This window comes from Haliotis cracherodii, unplaced genomic scaffold (assembly GCF_022045235.1).
Source record: "Haliotis cracherodii isolate W230 unplaced genomic scaffold, xgHalCrac1.p SCAF_4, whole genome shotgun sequence".
In the NCBI taxonomy this organism is placed as follows: domain Eukaryota; kingdom Metazoa; phylum Mollusca; class Gastropoda; order Lepetellida; family Haliotidae; genus Haliotis; species Haliotis cracherodii.
This window is the reverse complement of record NW_027266297.1, coordinates 820,808-846,676: the sequence shown is the minus strand read 5'-3', so window position 1 is coordinate 846,676 and position 25,869 is coordinate 820,808. Positions and strand designations below refer to the sequence as shown.

At 42.3% G+C, this 25,869-nt stretch overlaps 1 protein-coding gene across 2 annotated transcripts in view; it reads left to right on the top strand.

Annotated features, from left to right (window-relative positions):
- The first annotated feature begins 7,451 nt into the window (after positions 1–7,451).
- The window catches only part of LOC139478652 (tubulin polyglutamylase TTLL7-like), a 28,342-nt gene continuing 9,924 nt past the window's right edge, over positions 7,452–25,869 (top strand). Inside the window, exons 1-13 of one of the 2 annotated variants that reach the window (XM_071261214.1) lie at positions 7,452–7,600; positions 8,817–8,997; positions 13,495–13,713; positions 14,481–14,538; positions 14,933–15,064; positions 15,768–15,926; positions 18,759–18,975; positions 21,640–21,963; positions 22,053–22,147; positions 22,777–22,918; positions 23,691–23,903; positions 24,929–25,027; positions 25,432–25,749. In XM_071261214.1, coding sequence (XP_071117315.1) covers positions 8,940–8,997; positions 13,495–13,713; positions 14,481–14,538; positions 14,933–15,064; positions 15,768–15,926; positions 18,759–18,975; positions 21,640–21,963; positions 22,053–22,147; positions 22,777–22,918; positions 23,691–23,903; positions 24,929–25,027; positions 25,432–25,749 — 2,034 coding nt within the window. In that variant the 5' untranslated portion in view covers positions 7,452–7,600; positions 8,817–8,939. The remainder of the gene's footprint in view (positions 7,601–8,816; positions 8,998–13,494; positions 13,714–14,480; positions 14,539–14,932; positions 15,065–15,767; positions 15,927–18,758; positions 18,976–21,639; positions 21,964–22,052; positions 22,148–22,776; positions 22,919–23,690; positions 23,904–24,928; positions 25,028–25,431; positions 25,750–25,869) is intronic. The other variant, XM_071261215.1, reaches the window with a different exon arrangement.

Sequence of the window (25,869 nt, the reverse complement as noted above, 5' to 3'; positions counted from 1 at the left end):
ATAAGCGGATAAAGGAAATTTGTTCCTAACAAGACTGGTACAGTAGAATTATAGGCACTATCAGGTACAACTAAACACAAACACATGCTTGGTTCCTTCAATGCCTCCATTCCACAAGTACCTACTTCTACAACAATATAACCACTATACGGAAGAGATTTACCATCAGCACACTCTATATGAATAAAGTCCTTCAGGGGCTTGATCTCTGTTCCTGAAAGATGTTCCTTTACGAATGACTCAGAAACAGTAGAAACAGTGGATCCAGTATCAAGCAGAGCCTTGCATGATAATCCACTGATTGTAACTGATGTTTCACTTGCTGATCCAATGAGTCCAGGAGGTAGCTGAGGACGAACTTCAGTGGGGCTCTGTCTATATGAACCTAACGTCTGCCCCTTGACATAGGTCCTCTCCGGTTTAAATACCCTCGTCTGTGGTCTGTCCTGATCAAACAACCAATCTGAAGGTGTCCAGGTTGTCCACAGTTGTAACAGCAACGCTCCTCCCTACGCGGTGGTCTATGAGGTAACTGTTCATTTTCCTCTTCAGGTGCAAAGTCCAGGCCTTGCATGGCTCCTGATATCCTTGGTGGTGCTGGAGGAAGTCGGTGCTCCAAGTTATCCATTTTAGCTGAAAGCTTGAAAAGAATCCCCTTCAGCTCTGATATCTCGGAGTTCTCGGCTGTGGGTGTAGCAATGGCTTGCTTAGCTGGAGCTGCTGACGAGGTCTTCTGGGGTTGAGTTTTGAACTCCTTCATCCTCACTTCTCGTCCATACTCTATTCGACGGATCTCCACCCTGAGACGGTCAAAGTCTGTGATGGTATCGAACTTGTGGCCGCTAATGTCCTTCAGTTCTTGACGTAGACCCATCCAGAACACATTACGGAGCATCTGGTCAGCATCCATGTCCTTCAAGAAACCTTGACTCTTGACATCATACAAGAGGTCTTCAAGTCTACATCCCCATGTTGTCACATCTTCAGAAGGACCCTGTCTTGCACTGTAGAACTGGGCTAGGAGGGTCTCTCCTACCTCGCTAGGCTTGAAGATACTCTTGAGTTTCTCAAATATTCGGGAAATGGAAGCTGAAGGTCCAAGTCGCATCACTACTCTGGCTGCATTACCACGAAGAGAACGATGTATAGCCTGGATGACATCTTCTCTAGGGTGAGTCTCATCTTGTAACAAACGCTCAACCTCATACTGCCATATATCAAAAGAAGCTTCCCCCTTGGCTGCTGGATCACCTGAAAAAGAGGACACTCTTGGTGTCTGTCTGACACTTAGGCTCTTAAAACTCTGCAGTGGTTCTATTGGGTTATGTCTGAACGAGGCATATGGTACTTCTTCTGTCTTCACTTGAGTTGGGACAGACGAATGGCTCTCCATCCACTGTTTGAGTTCAACACCAGATCTTACATCTGGGTCAACTCCCAGCTTCTGAAGAGAAGCCATGACTGTCTCAAACTCCTCCTCGGATAGATCAGCCATGCTGATAATACATAGAGTGCAAGGTAATAAATTGAATACTGAAATGAAGAATGTACCTGCAACCTGGAAATAACAAAGTGAGCAATATATGATGTGTCCCCTCAAAAGGTGAGAGGGGCACACTCCCAAACAAAAAGAAATGAGTGTAAGCTGTGATTCAGCTGAAAATAAGTGGGGAAAACAAAAGTATAAACAATAAAGAGGACTCAGTGTACTAAGCAGGTGAAGCAAAGCACAAACGCTGCAGGCCGCGCAAAGCAGTATGCAACATGAAGGCAAATAAATTGATTCACACTTACATGGCTGCAATCAAAACAAAAAGAAAGTTAATAGCAATGCAGTAGCAGCGCGCAGGACGTCCTTACCAATGTGGGCTTATATAACTAAAGTTTCCCCAGTATATGCAAACTTATAAAATAAATAAGCCTAAGTTTGGTTTAGTGATATAAGTAAAGTACTAAGACATGATATAAATCTAACCTTTATTTAGATATTGTTGGTATAAACGTTATTTCATTGTCAGTCAACAACAAGTGATACAAGTAATAATCACGTGGTTAGTAACTGAACTGACTGAAGGCAAAGAACTAAAGTTTGACAGCAAAGCAGACAGTAATAGGTTAAGACAAGGGTGCTGTGCAAAGATCTAATACCGTAATACCCAAGTACAAAAAAATGTAATACCTATGTAAACATTTCTAAGACCGGTCACATATAAAACTACAACACGCAAGATGTAAAATGCTAAGTGGCCACAATGAAATATGTATGTACTAAGTATATAATCAAATGGTGATATCACAGTATGCGCAACAGTCACAGGATATAACACTAAGTCTAAATATCACAAATGTAGACAAGTATATATCACAGCAAGGAAATGTATAATCACAATTATCACATGTTTATCTATCACAGGTAGCTACCGTTTAACAATGTATAATCACAGAGTAATTGTACAAATAAACTATTTCACACAAATGTCAGATATCACGTACGTAAATCTTCTTCTTGTGTCCAGGCGCCACGATGTGTTACTAACACATATCACAAATTCAGTCACAGGTACTTCAATATATAAGTCTTGATATCACAGAAGAATAAAATATAGGTCTTGACATGACAGAGGAGTGTCAATATCACAGTACTCAGTATATCACCAGCGTCTATATCACAGAAATAAAGTGTCACTTTCACTTATGAATTAAAACATGAATAAATATAAAGCATACACGGAAGCCATTATGAATGTGGGCAGGCTCAATGACGTCACAACTCTGATGTCTGTGGGGTCAGGCTATCTGATGTGTCCATCTTGTCAGCTGGAATAATCCCACCAGGGATGCCATTTGTCGCAGAGGCTTATGCAGGGTAATGGAGACACAAAAGTATGCTGTTTTTACAACTGGATTTATTCCAATGATGGTCCACAATCAGTGGTTATGATGATGATGAAGAAACCCTAAAACACAATATTTACAAAATGTAGGCAAACATCATAACCAATAGATCATTAAAAAAATACTGCCATTATATATCTATTACATGTGTTTGATATACCAATCAATAAGATATAATGTGAACGCTTACTTTACATTTAGTACGGTAAAGCATGTTATGGCGGATATCTCCTCAGTGAGGATGATATCACTGAATACACTACAAAGCAATTAAATAATACTATATTAAGCAATATAACATTACAATAGTATAGACAATTATGCCATGACATGTTGACATAAATATACGTATAACTAAGGGAAGTAACCCTCACCTCGTCTAAGGGACGGAGGCCAAACCACCAGATGTCATCAAAACTGGTCATGCAGTATCTTACGTGACCTGATAAATGACATATAACTACATGAATCTTACTGGTATGGTAAACATCACATACATTGTATACATGGCATGTGAAACTCATCTAGCAGTATAACAATCAACATTTTTAGGCATTTCATATGTATGATAAAATCAACAATTATAATGTTTTGATATTTTACACTTTCAAGATAAAACAGTACCAATACATGCTTAAGTCTAGTACACTCATTTTGCATATACCTCAATGGTAACATCTTACAATATTTAAATATATATTGCACTAACATGAATATACTGATAATTCATGTTTATAACATATACATGATATACTGTTCTTATGGAACATAAATGACTTAATATGAGTGTACTAAAATACATTATATATACTAGAAACCTAAGTACAATGATAATAAATATATTTAACTCACCCCAAACTGAACTGTCCTTTACCAGTGAGAGTTGTGACTAGAAATGGTGCACATAGTAAAGGTATGAAGTACATGACCAAGGTGGTCATGTGACGCGGGAAATACAAAGCCAGGCCAAGCTGACCGGCAGAGAACAATAAGCTAGGCTGAGACCGCAGTAGCCTTAGCACAAAGAATCAATCACCACATGTTAGATTATGTTACTGAGGTGTGAGTTAGTGGACTAAGTAAACTAATTTATTTAATAAATACACAAATACCTATGTTTTGGATAAGTTTATTACTAAACCACTTTTTGAAAATAATCCCAAATATATACATCCTGCCACAAACTGACTACAAAAGTTCACTTTCCACCCTTGCCGAACTAGACTGGAATTTCTGGGCTCGATCGTAGCGCCACCAATGGTTATTACGAGTTGTGTCTCTTCTATGCCTCTCCTATTGATTTCACCTCTTGTATCCCTTGCATTTGCGACCAGTCAGGACGATCTGATCAATAATCTAGATCTATATTGTGATAAAACGGGTCCTACATCGCAAAGTGCATCAACTCACATGAGCACCTTGATTAAAAACATGAAAGGATTTGGAAAATATCTGTTGACGCCGAGTTGGCGGTGCACATGTTTTGCAAATCCTGCAATCGACCGAAACTGCACGATAGTTTACGGACCGGATGTCGATGTCTTTGTGCGATTTTGATTGGACGATGCTTAGACTCGTTAGTCCAGCCGAATTGTGACTCCATAATACCAGCCTAGTTCGGCAAGGGTGGAAACTGGACTTTTAAAGTCAGTTAACTCACTTGCCTCGGGAAGATGTTCATCCGGAGAAGTAGAGGATGATTAAAATGTCTTACTTATATGTTGAACGTATTCCCATTTAAGGTATAAATCTCTCCCCATGTTGCAAGGTATTTTTAAAGACCGTCAGTTAGTGATAAATCTGCTAAACTCTGAAAATCCTGATTTGATCCATGCTGTTTCTGTATTCTTAAAACATGTCTTTATAATGAGCAATGTGTAAATATATTTGAAATCTAATCATGTGCATCACGTGACAAATGTTAATATCCAATCTGCATTGTACTATGGGCCTTAATGCCTAAACTGTCTCTCTGTCTGTCTGTCTGTCTGATACTTATCCTATTATTTCCTTGGTTCACTATTTACATGTACGTGGTCTCACTATTTACATACAAGTGATCTCACTATTAGCATGTACATGGTCTCACTATTAACATGTACGTGGTCTCACTGTTTACATGTACATGGTCTCACCATTTACATATACGTGGTCTCATTATTTACATGCACGTGGTCTCACATTTACATGTACATGATCTCACTATTTACATGTACGTGATTTCACTATTTACATGTACGTGGTCTCACCATTTACATATACGTGGTCTCATTATTTACATGCACGTGGTCTCACCATTTACATGTACGTGATCTCACTATTTACATGCACGTGGTCTCACTATTTACATACAAGTGATCTCACTATTAGCATGTACATGGTCTCACTATTAACATGTACGTGGTCTCACTGTTTACATGTACATGGTCTCACCATTTACATATACGTGGTCTCATTATTTACATGCACGTGGTCTCACCCTTTATATGTACGTGATCCCTCTATTTACATGTACGTGATCTCACTATTTACATGTACGTGATTTCACTATTTACATGTACCTGGTCTCACAATTTACATGTGCGTGGTCTCACTATTGACACGTAAGTGGTCTCACTATTTACATGTACATGGTCTCACTATTTACATGTACGTGGTCTCACAATTTACATGTGTGTGGTCTCACTATTTACATGTACATGGTCTCACTATTTACATGTAAGTGATCTCACTATTTACATGGAAGTGATCTCACTATTTACATGTACGTGGTCTTACTATTTACATGTACGTGGTCTTACTAATTGCATGTACGTGATCTCACTATTACATGTACGTGGTCTCACTATTTACATACAAGTGATCTCACTGTTAGCATGTACATGGTCTCACTATTTGATGTACATTTCTCACTATTAACATGTACGTGGTCTCACTATTTACATGTGCGTGATTTCACTATTTACATGTACGTGGTCTCACAATTTACATGTGCGTGGTCTCACTATTGACACGTAAGTGGTCTCACTATTTACGTGTACGTGGTCTTACTATTTACATGTGCGTGGTCTCACTATTTACATGTACGTGGTCTCACTATTTACATGTAAGTGATCTCTTTATTTATATGTGCGTGGTCTCACTGTTTACATGTACATGGTCTCACAATTTACATGTGCATAGTCTCACTATTTACATGTACGTGGTCTTACTATTTACATGTACGTGATCTCACTATTTACATGTACGTGATCTCACTGTTTACATGTACATTGTCTCACAGTTTACATGGACGTGGTCTCACTGTGAACATACAAGTGATCTCACTATTTATATGTGCGTGGTCTCACTATTAACATGGACATGGTTTTACTATTTACATGTGCGTGGTCTCACTATTTAAAAGTGTGTGCAGAACCCGAAAGAACAAAGGATATTTTTTAACGAACCATTTAAAATATATTTTCATATGGGAAGGTTCCGGGTGTGATATGTCTGATTTACATACAAGTGATCTCACTATTATCATGTACATGGTCTCACTATTAACATGTACGTGGTCTCACTGTTTACATGTACGTGGTCTTACCATTTACGTGTAGGTGGTCTCACTATTTACATGTACGTGGTCTCACCATTTACATGTACGTGGTCTCACTATTTACATGTACATGATCTCACTATTTACATGTACGTGGTCTTACTATTTACATGTACGTGGTCTTACTATTTACATGTACGTGATCTCACTATTTACATGCACGGGGTCTCACTATTTACAAACAAATGATCTCACTATTAGCATGTACATGGTTTCACTATTTAATGTACATTTCTCACTATTAACATGTACGTGGTCTCACTGTTAACATGTACGTGGTCTCACTATTTACATGCATGTGGTCTCACTATTTACATGTAAGTGATCTCACTATTTACATGGAAGTGATCTCACTGTTTACATGTACATGGTCTCACAATTTACATGTGCGTAGTCTCACTATTTACATGTACATGGTCTTACTATTTACATGTACGTGATCTCACTATTTACATGGACGTGGTCTCACTGTTAACATACAAGTGATCTCACTATTTACATGTGCGTGGTCTCACTATTAACATGGACATGGTCTCACTATTTACATGTGCGTGGTCTCACTATTTAAAAGTGTGTGCAGAACCCGAAAGAACAAAGGATTTTTTTTAACGAACCATTTAAAATATATTTTCATATGGGAAGGTTCCGGGTGTGATATGTCTGATTTAAATCAGAACACTGAGTCGGTTAACACTTGATTCGCGCCTCAACCAGTCTTGCAACACAACGACGTTTTGAATGAAATACTATGTACACAACCATTCCTTAATAATCATTTACTTTGTAATTTGTCACATCTGCTGTGAGATGTAACACCGGGTTTACATTATGACCGAAAGTGATTCATTGCGATTGTCAATAAAGGACCGCACGGTCTGACAGTTGCTAGGCGAAAGCGTCCTCTGGAATGAGGTTGTCAGGTGCTTATGTCACGTGATCAAACAAAGATGGCGGATTTGGCCTCCGACACGTAAAGATTTATCAAGTAAAACAAAAGCAGTGGTGGGGCTATCTGGAAAATATTTACCTCTTAAAACATTGGATTTCAATTACGTGCTTCTGTACGATAAAGGGAGATTTAAGGATGTGCACCGTGGCGATATGGTAGGTGTTTCTGAGAGGAATAATCTCCAAGTTTCACCGACCTCGATGTTGGACATTGTCCACTTTCACCAGGATTTCACTGATACATGTGTTGATTTTCGCTGTCATTCGGCGATACTGTTTATTGATGTTGTTGTCTTGTTAATCTGATCAATATCCGAGGTGTTGACGCGTTGATAACAGTGACAACCGTACACGTGACGAGGTGACGGGTATGAGAGATTGTTGATAGGGTAGATCGACTCCCCACCGTCCGATAGCCGTGGCAACCAATGAAAGTTACTGACTCAGTGTTGTTCAGAACATATATAATATGTGTTTGTATTTTTGTCAAATCTAATATAAAACATAGTCATCAAAACTCATGTCATCTATTTGAAATCGGTATGACGTATGTGTTACCTACACAAAGATTCACCTGCTATTTAAAGAACTCTGGAAGTTTATTGAGAAGCGATCGGTCTCAAAGCTCCCCCCCCCCCCCCCCCCCCACACACACACACACATTTAATGTTTCATTTGTTCATGACCCCAACTCCTGTTAAAAATTACCAGCACCTCAGAAGTGTACAAATTTTTACTTTTCTATTTGACAAATTAGTACTGTCAGTCTTTTTGTGCCCTCCCACCCCTGCTTAATGTACCTGCCACACCACACCACACCACCACCACCCACACTCCCACCCTCCAACCATCCAACCATCCCCTACATAACACATCACCATGCAGTGCCTCAGGTGACACATGTGTTTGTGTATTGATAAAGTATTGATAAAGTAAAACTGTATGATGATTATTATTTAAACTGATAAAGAATAGTGAAACCCATTTATCTATGGTGGTGGTTTGATCCAGTTTTTATCTTTATGATGTTCTTAATTAATCTGATCATTTTCTGGTGTGATAAGATAACTTGAACATTTAACAAATAAATTCCAACAATTTCATTGCCCAATGTTGTGGATATTAGGGCTGCACTAACTATACTGATGTCCCTGTTGGAAACAAAACTTGTTGATGTCAGCGAAGAATTTCTGAAGTGGGCAGTCTGAGCTTTCAATCCTGGATTGTGATTGAGTTAATCTTAATGATTCCATCATCCATACTGGTGTCGGCCCTGTGGGACTCTCTATCATAGTCTATGCCTATTGCTTGTGCTTTCAACTTCCATGTCTCAAGCATCAGCAGCCCTACGTCATACTTTCCTTTGTTTCAGATTCATCAACCGACCTCATTCTGCCTCATTCTGGTATTGGACACGATGTGACGCCACCGTCATTGTTGTTGTTGACGTTGGTGACACTGCATACAGTTTAACAGAAGTGTGAAGGTGAAGGTCATGTCGGGGATGCGGCCAAGTATATCCATGTCTTCACTGTCTTCAATGGATAGAGGAGGTACGTTGTCATGGCAACACACATGGTTGTCACAGTGCCGGTGTCAAACTGACACATTGTTGTTAGTGTCCTGTGTTACATTGACACATTGTTGTTAGTGTCCTGTGTTAAACTGACACATTGTTGTTAGTGGCCTGTGTTAAACTGACACATTGTTGTTAGTGGCCTGTGTTAAACTGACACATTGTTGTTAGTGGCCTGTGTTAAAGGGGCACTGATCTAACGCCATTCCCCGGACTGGTTGTTGCCTTTGTTATTGTTTATTCCCCCGTGAGTACCCGGATGATACGCAACGCAACTGAGCGTGACTGGGCTACCGTCTGCAAGGACAGCTAAATAAACTTGGAGGCTGGAGGCAATATTTGTTTTACGCATTTTTGCATAAACACTGATTGGTTAACTGTGATCTATAAAGATTCGACAAAGGGCGCATGTTAAATAATTTCTTCAGCCTAAACAAACAGACAAAAAGAACGGCGGAGCTCATCGGAAGTCGTCATTTGGAAATACCCCAGATGGTTATAGTTTAATACTAAAAAAAGTACCCATGCAGTGAAAGTATTTTCGGATTTCGGATTGTGTAATACGATTACTACTCCCTTGTTGTCATACACGTTTTCTCGTATAACCCTACACTTGTGTATTTGTCGTCATTCACTTGATGCTCAGTTAATGAATTTATTACAGGTACAATTAGTGGTAGCACCACTTAGATTACCTGACATAGGTTCTCATTTGGCATTTATTGTGTCCGGGGTAATTATTCAATCTAAATCCAGGTTTGAAGTGAGGTTATGTAATATGCACGTGGCAGCCCAGCAAGAGATGAATGATCAGTTGATTTACTTTTTTTTGTAAATCAACGGATCGTTCCTAGTCATCAAAGGATTAACAGAAAATACGTTGATTGATTAATCACTGTTATCTTGCACAGTGGATATGTCAAAAGTGAGTGTTTACATGTCTAGGTTTACTAAAACAAAGGGAATAATACACTCATATCATGGTGTGAAGTGCCGATGTAAAAACAACATACAATTTGTTCAAAGGGTTAACTGATAATACGTTGATTGGTTGCTCATTGTTATCAAACTCAATGGATTTTTTAGGAACCGTCGACGTAATGAAAATAGTTGTCACGTGGCCTTTCTCAGCCGACCCTTGAGACTTGACACCCGAAACGATATATATCTTTTAGAATATTTGATAGTTACAGAGACACGTGACATCGAATAAGTTATTTTGTATAGCTGCAGACGAGTGGGATATTATTCCTTTGCGTGGATATTCACGGATACATTCCTCGAATAAGGAAGCTGCCTATTTATACACATAAATTTGGTAAGTTGTAATTATAGTATTTGCATTTTGTTTTCCTTCATTTGAACCGATTCGTTCTTGTTTTTCTACGTCTATTCTTCAATGCGCGATAGACGTTTTCACAGGTCATTTCCTTTGTAAGCGAGTATAGATTACCGTCAATTTGTAAAATGTGATTCTCTCAGGCAATTTTTAAAAAGTGTAAATATTTCAGTCATTTTGACTAAAAAAATCTGTCCAGATTGATTAAGACGATCAAAAGGGCCTACAAACATCACAACAGATTATTATGTAGGATTAGAAGCCAAACAACATAGAAATGTACTTTTCAACGTAACATTTTCAGTCTCTTGGTGATGACATTAAACATCAAAATGTTTGGAATTCGTTATCATAATAATACAGATGGAAATGTTTTTCAGTCACTTTGTAAAATAACTGAATATTTAGACGTTTAATAAATATGTTACACATTTTGACAGTAAAAAAATATACACACTATAAAAAAAGCAATGCTCAGGTGAAATATTTACTTTGTGTTGCAAGTCAAAATAGTGTAAACGAATATCGCAAAATTACCAAGCAAGTGACTTATCAAAACTTCGTCACCATTACCGATGCTACCCACAAAGATGCCTACATTTCCTTATTATCTCGAAAACTGTATTTCATTTTGTTGATCAATGTGACCATACGCTCTTATTACTACCGGTATCCATAAAAGTGACTAATGCGCTTACGAATGGCGCAACAGAGGTCGCGAGCTAGTCTAGATTTCTGCTCTACATCCGGGTACTCACTGGGAAAAAACAATAACAAAGGCAACAACCAGTCCCGGGGAATTGCGTTAGATCAGTGCCCCTTTAAACTGACACATTATTGTTATTGCCCTGTGTTAAACTGACACATTGTTGTTAGTGCCCTGTTTGAACTGACACATTGTTGTTAGTGCCCAGTGTTACACTGAAACATTGTTGTTAGTGCCCTGTGTTAAACTGACACATTATTGTTAGTGCCCTGTGTTAAACTGACACATTGTTGTTAGTGCCCTGTTTGAACTGACACATTGTTGTTAGTGCCCAGTGTTACACTGACACATTGTTGTTAGTGCCCTGTGTTAAACTGACACATTGTTGTTAGTGCCCTGTGTTAAACTGACACATTGGTGTTAGTGCCCTGTGTTACACTGACACATTGTTGTAAGTGCTCTGTGTTAAACTGAGACATTGTTGTAAGTGCTCTTTGTAATCAGTGGATAACCAAAAGTCAACAACTGACATGAGGTTTTGATACAACCTCCAGATATCCACTGTCTCTGTACTTTGAAGGAGGACAACTTGACTTGTCATCTGATGATCACCTCATCTCTACTACACATTAGATCACACCACTGTCAGGTGACCGGTCAAGGTCAAATGTGAACTACAGGCAGCAAGCATCACACAACAAGGGATAATGCTACTTCTGTAGTCCTTTCTCAGGTGGTCAAGTGTTTGTGTGTGGTTGGTGTTTAATGCCAAGCTCAGCAATTATAAGGGTTATTGATTTGGTGATTTTGGCCTATTTCACACACCTGGATGATGTTCCATGCCCTTAGTGATGTAACCATGAGACGCAACACACTTCATGAATTTGGATGGATGTATGACTGATACAATGTATCGTATTCTTCAACTCAACATGTGCTCTCGGTCGTCGCTTCTGTCCAGAGGGACATAACTCGTCCTTGCATACCGCTAATAATGAAAAACGCATTGCCATATCGTAACACTAAAAATGTAAATCAACCATTAAATCTCCCAACATAACAGCAATATTCCAGCTATATGACAGCAGTGGTCAAATGGTGCCAATGTATTTTGGGTACACCTGTCCTTGATCACTGTGTCATGGAAAACTGACTTTCCATCGCTCTAGTCAAGCGAGATTGTGAAGGTCCCCCTTGTCTGATAAAATATCTCAGCCCTATATTTTTGTTGTTGATTTGTTCAGATATGTTTAGTGGTTTGATCTTTGGTTAAAACTAAAACACAATTGTAATTAAATATGTTCTTCATAGGCATGATCTTCAAATGTAAAATTAGAAATGAAAGTGACGTACTGGATTGTTATATTGAATTACCGATTGAAGACTTGCTTCTCTTTCATATCACTGTACTGTGAACTGAAGAATATAGTTTTGTTTTGTGAAATTTTAGGTTAATTTATACAAACCAAGCAATATGTAACAAAATGTTTCTTGGTAGATTTCTTTCTAAGACTCTTCTACTCAGGAAATGTATTTCATGTCCAGTGCTGGGCGGGGACAGGAGCAGGAGGATGGTGGTATTAGATTGCAGTTGTTGGTCAGCAGCTGGGTGGGGACGGGGCGTGTCTGAGACACTCTGTGATTTGGGTCAAATGTTTCATTCCAGGCAGAAATGTACATCCATTTGTAGCCCGACATGTTATAGACGCCACATGATATGATGTCATTCCAGCTGTGATGTTGAAGTGGGCATGTTCAAAGTAAACAGGACCCGATACAGACAAAGGGCATATATTCAAAGTAAATGGATGCCAAGTTAGGTCCATGTCATTACAGACTGTGTGAGGTCTGTCATTATAGACTAGGTGAGGTCCATGTCATTAGACTGGTTGAGGTCCATGTCATTACAGACTGTGTGAGGTCTGTGTCATTATAGACTAGGTGAGGTCCATGTCATTATAGACTGGTTGAGGTCCATGTCATTTTAGACCAGGTGAGGTCTGTGTCATTATTGACCAGTTGAGGTCTGTGTCATTATAGTCCAGGTGAGGTCTGTGTCATTATAGACCAGGGTGAGGTCCATGTCATTATAGACTGGGTGAGGTCTGTGTCATTACAGACTGGGTGAGGTCTGTGTCATTATAGAACGGTGGAGGTCCATGTCATTATAGACTGGGTGAGGTTCATGTCATTATAGACTGGTTTAGGTCGAGGTCATTTTAGACCGGGTGAGGTCTGTGTCATTATAGACCAGGTGAGGTCCGTGTCATTATGGTCATTATAGACCATGTGAGGTCTGTGTCATTATAGACCATGTGAGGTCTGTGTCATTATAGACCATGTGAGGTCTGTGTCATTATAGACCATGTAAGGTCTGTGTCATTATAGACCCAGGTGAGTTCTGTACAGTGTGGAAATATTCCTTGCAGATGTGGGGATTTCGTCCATACCACCTCACATGCAGAAAACCAGTGGCCTGCACATCCAGCAGTATGACCGTGACGATGGGAACATTGACCTGTACCCCAACAATGGTAACCGGGGCGACCGAGGAGACCGAGGAGGAGGGAGTGGAAATGCTGCAAAGAAAAAGCGGAAGAAGCGCCACCTAGTGACAGCGAATCTCTCAGGAACCAGATATGAAGTTGGTATGTTGCTAGATGATCTTGTGCATGGGTGTCTATCAGTGATGTCGGCTGACAAGCAAATCATGTCGTTTTCAGGTTGGCCTGTGTGAGAATGTAGCATCTCCGTGTGAACTCTGTCGTCTGTAGATAGGATTGTTAGCTGAACTCAATTTGGAACTGACTGCCACATGAGGTTTCAAATGTTACATTTAGCATAGTTACATGTACAGGTAACTTAGCTCCTCCCTGAGACTAGGGCCGGCTATAGATATAGAGCATAGAGATTGATAGTCGCTAACTAAATATTGATTAATTATCAATAAATGTCAAAGAAATAACTTTAAGCAAATATGCACGAAAATCTCGAAAGAAATTGACATATTTCACACTCTTTGTGAGCAGTGACACATTTATGCATGCATTACTTTATGGACATTTAAGATATAACAAAAACAGTTGCTTTTCGTCTTTGACCATGTTGACAATTGACATGATTGACAATAACTAGTCTCTTAACATAAATTTAAACTTCTTCCATCACAATAGTTGTAAGTTATTATCGATAACAACAATTTCATATCAATAATCTTCCCATCAACAATAATTCCAATTATCTATCATTATCCATTATCAAAATGTATCAGCACACATACTCTGACTGTTGGAGGAACTTGGCATTGCCCCCTTCCTGAACTTGGCATTGGCCCCCTTCCTGAACTTGGCATTGGCCCCCTTCCTGAACTTGGCATTGCCCCCCCCCTTCCTTCATGTTGTGTGTTGTGTTGCAGTGCGGCAGATGGTGGAGAAGCTGGGCTTCACGGCATCGCGGGACGACGATCCTCTCAGGTGGGTAGTCGGCACCGAATCATTGGATGTTCTCAACTTCCTTTGCTTCCAATTCTGTATAAGGATGGGTTGTATCTTGTATAAGGATGGCCATGTGGAATCTTGTATGAGGATGGGCGTGTTGTATCTGATATAAGGATGGGCGTGTTGTATCTTATATTAAGGATGGGTGTGTTGTATCTTGTATGAGGATGGGCGTGTTGTATCTTATATAAGGATGGGCGTGTTGTATGTTGTATAAGAATGGGTGTGTTGTATCTTGTATGAGGATGGGCGTGTTGTATCTGATATAAGGATGGGCGTATTGTATCTTGTAAAAGGATGGGCGTGTTGTATGTTATATAAGGATGGGCATGTTGTATCTTGTACAAGGATGTCATGTTTTTTCTTCCAGCTATATCTTGTGGAATGACAGCTTTGTGTCGACGGAGCGAGTCTCCGAGCTGAAGCCTTATCAGAAGTTGAACCACTTCCCTGGGATGGGGGAGGTGACGAGGAAGGACGCTCTCGCCAGGAACTTCCTCAAGTGAGTTGTGTCAGAGATTTGTCACACAAATCAAGTGTGTTCAGGCACCTTCTGTTGTTTGGGAGCTGAGGGTTAGACTGTGAACTTTTAGGGAGTCAACGCCATTGTGATCTAAGGTCATAACAATTTGGGACCACAGCCAGCAGATTGGCTGTTGACTAGAGTTATGTACAACACTTGGGTCATGTGAACGATGCTGGCCTTGTAGAAGGTCACTGAACTTGGGGACAGTTATTCCAAATGTATTGACACGTCCCCACATCCAACCTGTGGTAGCCGGCAGTGTATGTATGTCTGTTGTCTGATTGATGATGGACAGTCTTGCTTCCAACCATGACGGGATGATCATGAAATGCATGTCAGACTTAGATTACCTCGGTCAGAGTTGACTCATCGTGACGATAGTGTGGTTTGGTTCCTCACGTACGAGTCGGTGCAATGTGTGTAGCCCCTGCCGAGATATTGCTGGAATCTAACTAAAATCCACAAACAGGATATGAGCAACAAGCTACTTTGGGACCTGGGTGCCGTTGTACAAAACAACCTCAGGGTACAACTGTCGTAAGTCTATGTTAAGGTATGTGAGTTACGCCTTGTACGACGCCACCCTGGTGACGTAGAAGTTCACCCTAAAGTGGCCTCAATAGAGAAGCTACCTAGTCGGAAGTAGATTATCCGATTTAAAAATGTTGTTGTTTTCCAGAATTCAGAAATCTTTTCCTGAAGATTACAACTTTGTGCCCCGAACATGGATTCTGCCGACCGATTACAGTACACTGCAAAACTACGCCAAAGAACTCAAAGCAAAGAAAAAACTGAAAACTTTCATCGTAAAACCTTCCAATGGCGCACAAGGGCATGGGTAAGACACATGATGAATGGGGGGCACAGGTAAGACACATGATGAATGGGGGCACGGGTAAGACACATGTTGAATGGGGGGCATGGTTAAGACACATGATGAATGGCGGCACGGGTAAGACACATGATGAATGGGGGGCACAGGTAAGAAACATGATGAATGGGGGCACGGGTAAGACACATGATGAATGGGGGGCACAGGTAAGACACATGATAAATGGGGGCACGGGTAAGACACATGTTGAATGGGGGGCATGGTTAAGACACATGATGAATGGCGGCACGGGTAAGACACATGATGAATGGCGGCACGGGTAAGACACATGATGAATGGAGGCACGGGTAAGACACATGTTGAATGGGGGGCATGGTTAAGACACATGATGAATGGCGGCACGGGTAAGACACATGATGAATGGGGGGCACGGGTAAGAAACATGATGAATGGAGGCACGGGTAAGACACATGATGAATGGGGGCACGGGTAAGACACATGTTGAATGGGGGCATGGGTAAGACACATGATGAATGGGGGGCACGGGTAAGACACATGATGAATGGGGGGCATGGGTAAGACACATGTTGAATGGGGGCACAGGTAAGACACATGTTGAATGGGGGCACGGGTTAGACACATGTTGAATGGGGGGCACAGGTAAGACACATGATGAATGGGGGGCACGGGTAAGACACATGTTGAATGGGGACACGGGTAAGACACATGTTGAATGGGGGGCACGGGTATAAGACACATGTTGAATGGGGGCACGGGCAAGACACATGATGAATGGGGGGCACGGGTAAGACACATGAAGAATGGGGGCACGGGTAAGACACATGTTGAATGGGGGCACGGGTAAGACACATGATGAATGGGGGGCACGGGTAAGACACATGTTGAATGGGGGCATGGGTAAGACACATGTTGAATGGGGGGCACGGGTAAGACACATGTTGAATGGGGGCCATGGGTAAGACACATGATGAATGGGGGGCACGGGTAAGACACATGATGAATGGGGGCACGGGTAAGACACATGTTGAATGGGGGGCACGGGTAAGACACATGTTGAATGGGGGCACGGGTAAGACACATGATGAATGGGGGCACGGGTAAGACACATGTTGAATGGGGGCACGGGTAAGACACATGATGAATGGGGGCCATGGGTAAGACACATGATGAATGGGGGGCATGGGTAAGACACATGATGAATGGGGGCCATGGGTAAGACACATGATGAATTGGGTGCACAGGTAAGACACATGATGAATGGGGGGCACGGGCAAGACACATGTTGAATGGGGGCACGGGTAAGACACATGTTGAATGGGGGGCACGGGTATAAGACACATGTTGAATGGGGGCACGGGCAAGACACATGATGAATGGGGGGCACGGGTAAGACACATGAAGAATGGGGGCACGGGTAAGACACATGTTGAATGGGGGCACGGGTAAGACACATGATGAATGGGGGGCACGGGCAAGACACATGATGAATAGGGGCACGGGTAAGACACATGTTGAATGGGGGGCATGGGTATAAGACACATGTTGAATGGGGGCACGGGCAAGACACATGATGAATGGGGGGCACGGGTAAGACACATGAAGAATGGGGGCACGGGTAAGACACATGTTGAATGGGGGCACGGGTAAGACACATGATGAATGGGGGGCACGGGTAAGACACATGTTGAATGGGGGCACGGGTAAGACACATGATGAATGGGGGCCATGGGTAAGACACATGATGAATGGGGGGCATGGGTAAGACACATGATGAATGGGGGCACGGGTAAGACACATGATGAATGGGGGCCATGGGTAAGACACATGATGAATGGGGGGCATGGGTTAGACACATGATGAATGGGGGGCATGGGTAAGACACAAGAAGAATGAAAACATAAATGAATGGATGGAGGGATGAATGGAAGAATGGTTTAAAGGCTATTCAGATTATGTTGGGAGGCGTTTCTTCTGAAACACCATAGAGGAATACAATTGAACACAGGGGCATGTATGACCCCTTTGAAGGCGCCGCGATTTGTTGTGCAGAGTTGTGTCCCATGAGTTCGAATCCTGGTTCTCCCCGATTATGTTTCTAGGTTAGTTGGCACCATACCCGTGCTCATGGGTTTCACCAAAGTGGTAAAACGTCTGAGACCTGCATCACTTCGGGCTTTCCTCCCACATTAAGCTGACACGCCGCGTTATAGCTGGAATACTTTTAAAAGCGGTGTAAACCAAACTCACTCACTCACTACAATTGAACACCATTTTGTAGAAATCTTGAGAGGGTAAATTCCTGTTCCATATGATGGATGGTTTCCGGCAAGAGTAGGGTCCTCCTGCTTGTCTGAAGATACCAGGGGTGCTAAGTGCCAGTGGTTTGCATGTGATGTACAGCGAATGGCCTTACCAAAGGGCGCAAACTTTCAGTCGCTTGGAATGGTACCAGACCCTGGGATGAGCTATTAATTTGCGTACTCAAAGCGATTAATGGCATGCAGTGTGCCCCAGGTGATATTTTGATTGGCCGATCAAGCTCTGTGGCTGCGTGTCATAGGACCCCGTAGTGAACCCGTACTTGTGCATTCGTGTCTAGCCCAGACCTGATGATTTACCGACTCCCAGGAAATATACCACTCCAAAGAAGTAAAGGAACAACTGATTCTTTCATATTACTAAAGTAAATGTGGCATGCCATGACAGACTGACAAGAATAATATGAAGAATTGGTTATAGTATAGCTGGAATATTGCTGACTGCAGCATTAAAAGAGGTTTCTCTTACTTATTTCAACTCTCATTATTTGCCCTTCAGCATATGTCTATACAGAAATGCGGAGAAGATTCCCCCGACTGAGCACTTCATCGTCCAGGAGTATATTGACAAGCCCCTACTCCTTGATGGCTACAAGTTCGACCTGCGCGTCTACGTCCTCGTCACGTCATGTGACCCGCTCCGCATCTTTCTCTTCAATGATGGACTTGTCCGACTTGGCACTGAGAAGTACCTTCCCCCACACGACAGTAACATTGTGAGTAGACAATACTATGTACCTTCCCCCACACGAGAGTAACATTGTGAGTAGACAATACTCTGTACCTTTCCCCACACAAGAGTAACATTGTGAGTAGATAATACTATGTACCTTCCCCCACACGAGAGTAACATTGTGAGTAGACAATACTGTGTACCTTTCCCCACACAAGAGTAACATTGTGAGTAGACAATACTGTGTACCTTCCCCCACACAAGAGTAACATTGTGAGTAGATAATACTATGTACCTTCCCCCACATGAGAGTAACATTGTGAGCAGACAATACTATGTACCTTCCCCCACACGAGAGTAACATTGTGAGTAGACAATACTGTGTACCTTTCCCCACACAAGAGTAACATTGTGAGTAGATAATACTATGTACCTTCCCCCATACAAGAGTAACATTGTGAGTAGACAATACTATGTACCTTCCCCCACATGAGAGTAACATTGTGAGTAGACAATACTGTGTACCTTCCCCCACACGAGAGTAACATTGTGTGTAGACAATACTATGTACCTTCCCCCACACAAGAGTAACATTGTGAGTAGACAATACTATGTACCTTCCCCCACACAAGAGTAACATTGTGAGTAGATAATACTATGTACCTTCCCCCACACAAAAGTAACATTGTGAGTAGACAATACTATGTACCTTCCCCCACATGAGAGTAACATTTTGAGTAGACAATACTATGTACCTTTCCCCACACGAGAGTAACATTGTGAGTAGACAATACTATGTACCTTTCCCCACACGAGAGTAACATTGTGAGTAGACAATACTATGTACCTTCCCCCACATGAGAGTAACATTGTGAGTAGACAATACTATGTACCTTCCCCCACATGAGAGTAACATTGTGAGTAGACAATACTATGTACCTTTCCCCACACGAGAGTAACATTGTGAGTAGACAATACTATGTACCTTCCCCCACACAAGAGTAACATTGTGAGTAGACAATACTATGTACCTTCCCCCACACGAGAGTAACATTGTGAGTAGACAATACTATGTACCTTCCCCCACATGAGAATAACATTGTGCGTAGATAATACTATGTACCTTCCCCCACACAAAAGTAACATTGTGAGTAGACAATACTATGTACCTTCCCCCACATGAGAGTAACATTGTGAGTAGACAATACTATGTACCTTTCCCCACACGAGAGTAACATTGTGAGTAGACAATACTATGTACCTTTCCCCACACGAGAGTAACATTGTGAGTAGACAATACTATATACCTTCCCCCACATGAGAGTAACATTGTGAGTAGACAATACTATGTACCTTCCCCCACATGAGAGTAACATTGTGAGTAGACAATACTATGTACCTTTCCCCACACGAGAGTAACATTGTGAGTAGACAATACTATGTACCTTCCCCCACACAAGAGTAACATTGTGAGTAGACAATACTATGTACCTTCCCCCACACGAGAGTAACATTGTGAGTAGACAATACTGTGTACCTTCCCCCACACAAGAGTAACATTGTGAGTAGACAATACTGTGTACCTTTCCCCACACAAGAGTAACATTGTGAGTAGATAATACTATGTACCTTCCCCCACACGAAAGTAACATTGTGAGTAGACAATACTATGTACCTTCCCCCACATGAGAGTAACATTGTGAGTAGACAATACTATGTACCTTTCCCCACACGAGAGTAACATTGTGAGTAGACAATACTATGTACCTTCCCCCACACGAGAGTAACATTGTGAGCAGACAATACTATGTACCTTCCCCCACATGAGAGTAACATTGTGAGTAGATAATACTATGTACCTTTCCTCACATGAGAGTAACATTGTGAGTAGACAATACTATGTACCTTCCCCCACACGAGAGTAACATTGTGAGCAGACAATACTATGTACCTTCCCCCACATGAGAGTAACATTGTGAGTAGATAATACTATGTACCTTCCCCCACACGAGAGTAACATTGTGAGTAGACAATACTATGTACCTTTCCCCACATGAGAGTAACATTGTGAGTAGACAATACTATGTACCTTTCCCCACATGAGAGTAACATTGTGTGTAGACAATACTATGTACCTTCCCCCACATGAGTGAAACATTGTGATTAGATAATACTATGTACCTTCCCCCACATGAGAGTAACATTGTGAGCAGACAATACTATGTACCTTCCCCCACACGAGAGTAACATTGTGAGTAGACATTACTATGTACCTTCCCCCACACGAGAGTAACATTGTGAGTAGATAATACTATGTACCTTCCCCCACATGAGAGTAACATTGTGAGGAGACCTTCGAACATGATCATTGCTCATCAATGACAAGCATCAAATATTTACAACTACCTGCAAATCTGAAAAATAATTATATATGCTCCTGTTTTTCCAGTTGTGGAAAGAATGAGTGTTGTTGAGTGTTGTTCAGGAAGAAGGGTTATAAAACAAAATAAAACATTTTCTTCCAATTTATTTTATCTTTCTGTGCAACAACAATATGTTTAAGAGTTTGCTTAACAAAGAACAGTTTTTAAAACCAATTCGCACCATTCACACTATGGTTTTGGCATATCATTGATTGTATAGCAAATAGTTGAAGAAAGAGACGTTGTCTGGTCAGTGATGCTGTTATGTCCTCCTTGCTCCACAGAACCACCTCTACATGCATCTCACCAACTACTCCGTCAACAAACACAACCAGTTCTACGACAAAAGTGCGTCCGTGGACACTGGGAGTAAACGCTCTATACGCTACTTCAACGACTTCCTCCGACGCAATGACATTGATGTTGCATTGTTGTGGCGCAACATCTCCGACATGATTGTCAAGACGATGTTAGTGGCCCAGCCTCATGTGCTGCACTCATACCGCATGTGTCGTCCCGGGGCCGCGACAGGGAGTGACAGTGTGTGCTTCGAGATCCTTGGATTTGACGTCATGATTGACAGAAAGCTGAGACCTTGGTTGTTGGAGGTGAGGCCTTGTTGTTGACGAGGAGAATATTGTGATGTTTACATCTGTTTGTGAGAAATCTGCAACATATCTTTTCTTGTTGTTTTCAGATTAATCGATCCCCAAGTTTTGGTACAGATGAGAAAATTGACTACGACATCAAATCTGGTCTTGTTGAAGACACACTCAGACTGCTCAATATCAAGTAAGTACGGCGACCTTTGCTGGTCGTAACAGGTGACCAATTGGATCGATACCCTGATGACGTGGATCATTGCTCACAATATCAATCACTGGATTGTCAGGTCAAAACTTGAACATTTTCAGGCTGCAGCTATATAGCTGGAATATTGCCAAGTGTGACGTCAAACAACAATCAAACAAAGCAACATTTTAAAACTAAAACAGAGTCTGCTGTTACACCTGCAAAATGAGTAGGACCTGTCACAGGATTTGAGGTTGAATTTGACTATTTCTGAAATATGTCCGAAGAGAAAGTATATATTTATTTAGGCCTGACTGTATTTCTTGTTAACGGCTTATTCAGTAGGAGACATGATTTTGATTCAATGCTTTTATTCTTTAAAAGTTATGACATGGATATAAACACAACATCTCTTTGTTATCTCTTTCCCTCCTTACTTGTGCTAATCTTAGAGGAGCTAATTTGTCAAGTCAACAAACTGGCTGACCTCTCAGGTCGCCGATGGCTGAGTGCCTTGACATTGCATCAAGTAATGGATCCAGAATATATGTCGTATTGGAATGGGGCTGTGATACCTGGGATGTCTGGAAGTCTGAGCCTGAAGGTTATTGTCATCTATTGCTGTGCAGGTCGAGTGACAAGCGGCGGAACATTGCTGCCCAGAAGGCAGAGGCCAGGAAGAGGTTGTTCCGGTCAACGAAGAAGGTGGAAGTCGATGTCACAGACCTGGAGAAGAAACGTCAGACCATTGAACGGAGGAAAGAGGAACTTGTATGTTGTTTATCATGTCGCATTCCACACGTCTCACTCCGCATGTCTCACTCCACAACATGTCTCACTCCACACACATCTCGCTCCACACACGTCTCACTCCACACACGTCTCACTCCACACACATCTCACTCCACAACATCTCTCACTCCACACACGTCTCACTCCACATGTCTCACTCTACACACATCTCACTCTACACACATCTCACTCCACATGTCTCACTCTACACACATCTCACTCTACACACATCTCACTCCACATGTCTCACTCAACACACATCTCACTCTACACACATCTCACTCTACACACATCTCACTCTACACACATCTCACTCCACATGTCTCACTCTACACACATCTCACTCTACACACATCTCACTCTACACACATCTCACTCCACATGTCTCACTCTACACACATCTCACTCCACGTCTCACTCAACACACGTCTCACTCCGCATGTCTCACTCCACACACGTCTCACTCAACACACGTCTCTCTCCAAACATCTCAAGCAACACGTTTCACTCTAAACATGTCTCACTCCATTTTCTCCCATTCTACACACATCTGCGATTATCTCCCATTCTACATACATCTGCAGTTATCTCCCATTCTACATACATCTGCAGTTATCTCCCATTCTACATACACCTGCAGTTATCTCCCATTCTACATACACCTGCAGTTATCTCCCATTCTACATACACCTGCAGTTATCTCTCATTCTACATACATGTGCAGTTATCTCGTCCATGATTGTTTCATCAGAGGGAGCTGCTGTCTCGCATCAGGAGGGCGGCGACGCGGGAGGAGTATGAGAACCGCAACTGTGGCAGGTTCCGCCGCATCTTCCCGTCAGACGACCGGGCCCGGCAGGAGAAGTACTGCAGCCTGCTGTCTTCCTGCTTCACTGTGTTCCTCGCCGGCCGGGGCAGCTCCATGCAGAAGGAGATCCAGACCACGTACAACAACAGACTCAGGGTAAGGAGATCCAGACCACGTACAACAACAGGCTCAGGGTAAGGAGATCCAGACCACGTACAACAACAGGTTCAGGTTAAGCAGATCCAGACCACGTACAACAACAGGTTCAGGGTAAGCAGATCCAGACCACGTACAACAACAGGTTCAGGGTAAGGAGATCCAGACCACGTACAACAACAGGTTCAGGTTAAGCAGATCCAGACCACGTACAACAACAGGTTCAGGGTAAGCAGATCCAGACCACGTACAACAACAGGTTCAGGGTAAGGAGATCCAGACCACGTACAACAACAGGTTCAGGTTAAGCAGATCCAGACCACGTACAACAACAGGTTCAGGGTAAGCAGATCCAGACCACGTACAACAACAGGTTCAGGGTACAGAGATCCAGACCACATACAACAACAGGTTCAGGACCTGTGACTGTGACTGACCTGTGAAAGTATGACTGTATGACTGACCTGTGACTCTGTGACTGTATGACTGACTTGTGACTTGTGACTGACCTGTGACTGATTGACTGACATGTGACTGTGTGACTGACCTGTGACTGTATGACTTGACTTGTGACTGACCTGTGACTGTATGACTGACCTGGGACTGTGTGATTGTATGACTGACCTTTGACTGTGTGACTGACCTGTGACTCTATGACTTGACTTGTGACTGTGTGACTGACCTGGGACTCTATGACTGTTTGACTGTGTGACTGGCCTGTGACTGTTTGACTGTGTGACTGACCTGTGACTGACTTGTGACTGTGTGACTGACCTGTGACTGTGTAACTGACCTGTGACTGTGTGACTGACCTGTGACTGTATGACTGTGTGATTGACCTGTGACTGTGACTGTGTGACTGACCTGTGACTGATTTGTGACTGTGTGACTGACCTGTGACTGTGTGACTGACCTGTGACTGTGTGACTGACTTGTGACTCTATGACTGACCTGTATGACTGTATGTCTGACTTGTCACTGTATGTCTGACTTGTCACTGTATGTCTGACTTGTCACTGTTTCAGGAGGAGGAGATCATGGACATGCTGGCTGAGTGTGAGGCTGATGAGAAGGAGGGGCGTGTCTTCACCAACCCCGGGTCATCGCGACCTAGAGGACCTAAGGTCAGGAGTTCAGTCCAAACTGTAGGAGATTTAGTTCCATAGTTCCAATGTAGTTGTTTACCATACACAACGAATGGTGGTCGCCAGAAGCAGTTGAAGAAATACTCTTGGTTATATCTCAGAGTGGTCGGCGTCTACAGATGCAGTCTTTGGGTTTTTTAGGCCAATATTCTGTCATTTAACTGAAATGTTGTTCCACGCAGTATTTTTCAGTCGTAGAAACCGACTAGTGAGGATCCTTGGATACAGTTTGTGATGTGACTGTTTCACTGTTAAGCTGTTGTCACTGGTTTTCCTGGCTAAGATTCAATCATGTAATGGCAGCCGTGATTGCTGACTGAGGTTTAGAACAGCACCCACTCATTCTTTATGTGTCCATACAACCTGGACCTCTCTGCCTTCAGCCTCTTCAGAGTATGCCAGAGAGTATTCCAGCACCACGTGACGAGCTAGACGACGATGATGAAGACGAGTTGAGTGACAGTGCCTCTCCCCCTAGTTCTACAGTTCCCCGGCGCCGCTCAGCACACACACCACCACGACCTTCTTCCCGACCAGACAGCGTCCACAGCAACCGCAGTTCGCGGCCGACGTCGGGGGTTCTACGCATGACCCAGCGTCCCTCCAGCAACACGTCACTCCCCGGGGCCCAGCAGCGCTCCAAGTCGTTGTCCCGGGCGGCCACCTCCAACAAACTCACCATCATGCAGAGGAATGGCATTGTAAGAACGGGCTTGCTTTCACAGTGTATGAAACTCCTGGTGAAAGAAAATATTTTGCTTTTTTCAAGCCTTTTGTGAGGGAAATGGTCGCTAGAAACTTGATTGAGATTGAGATGCCTG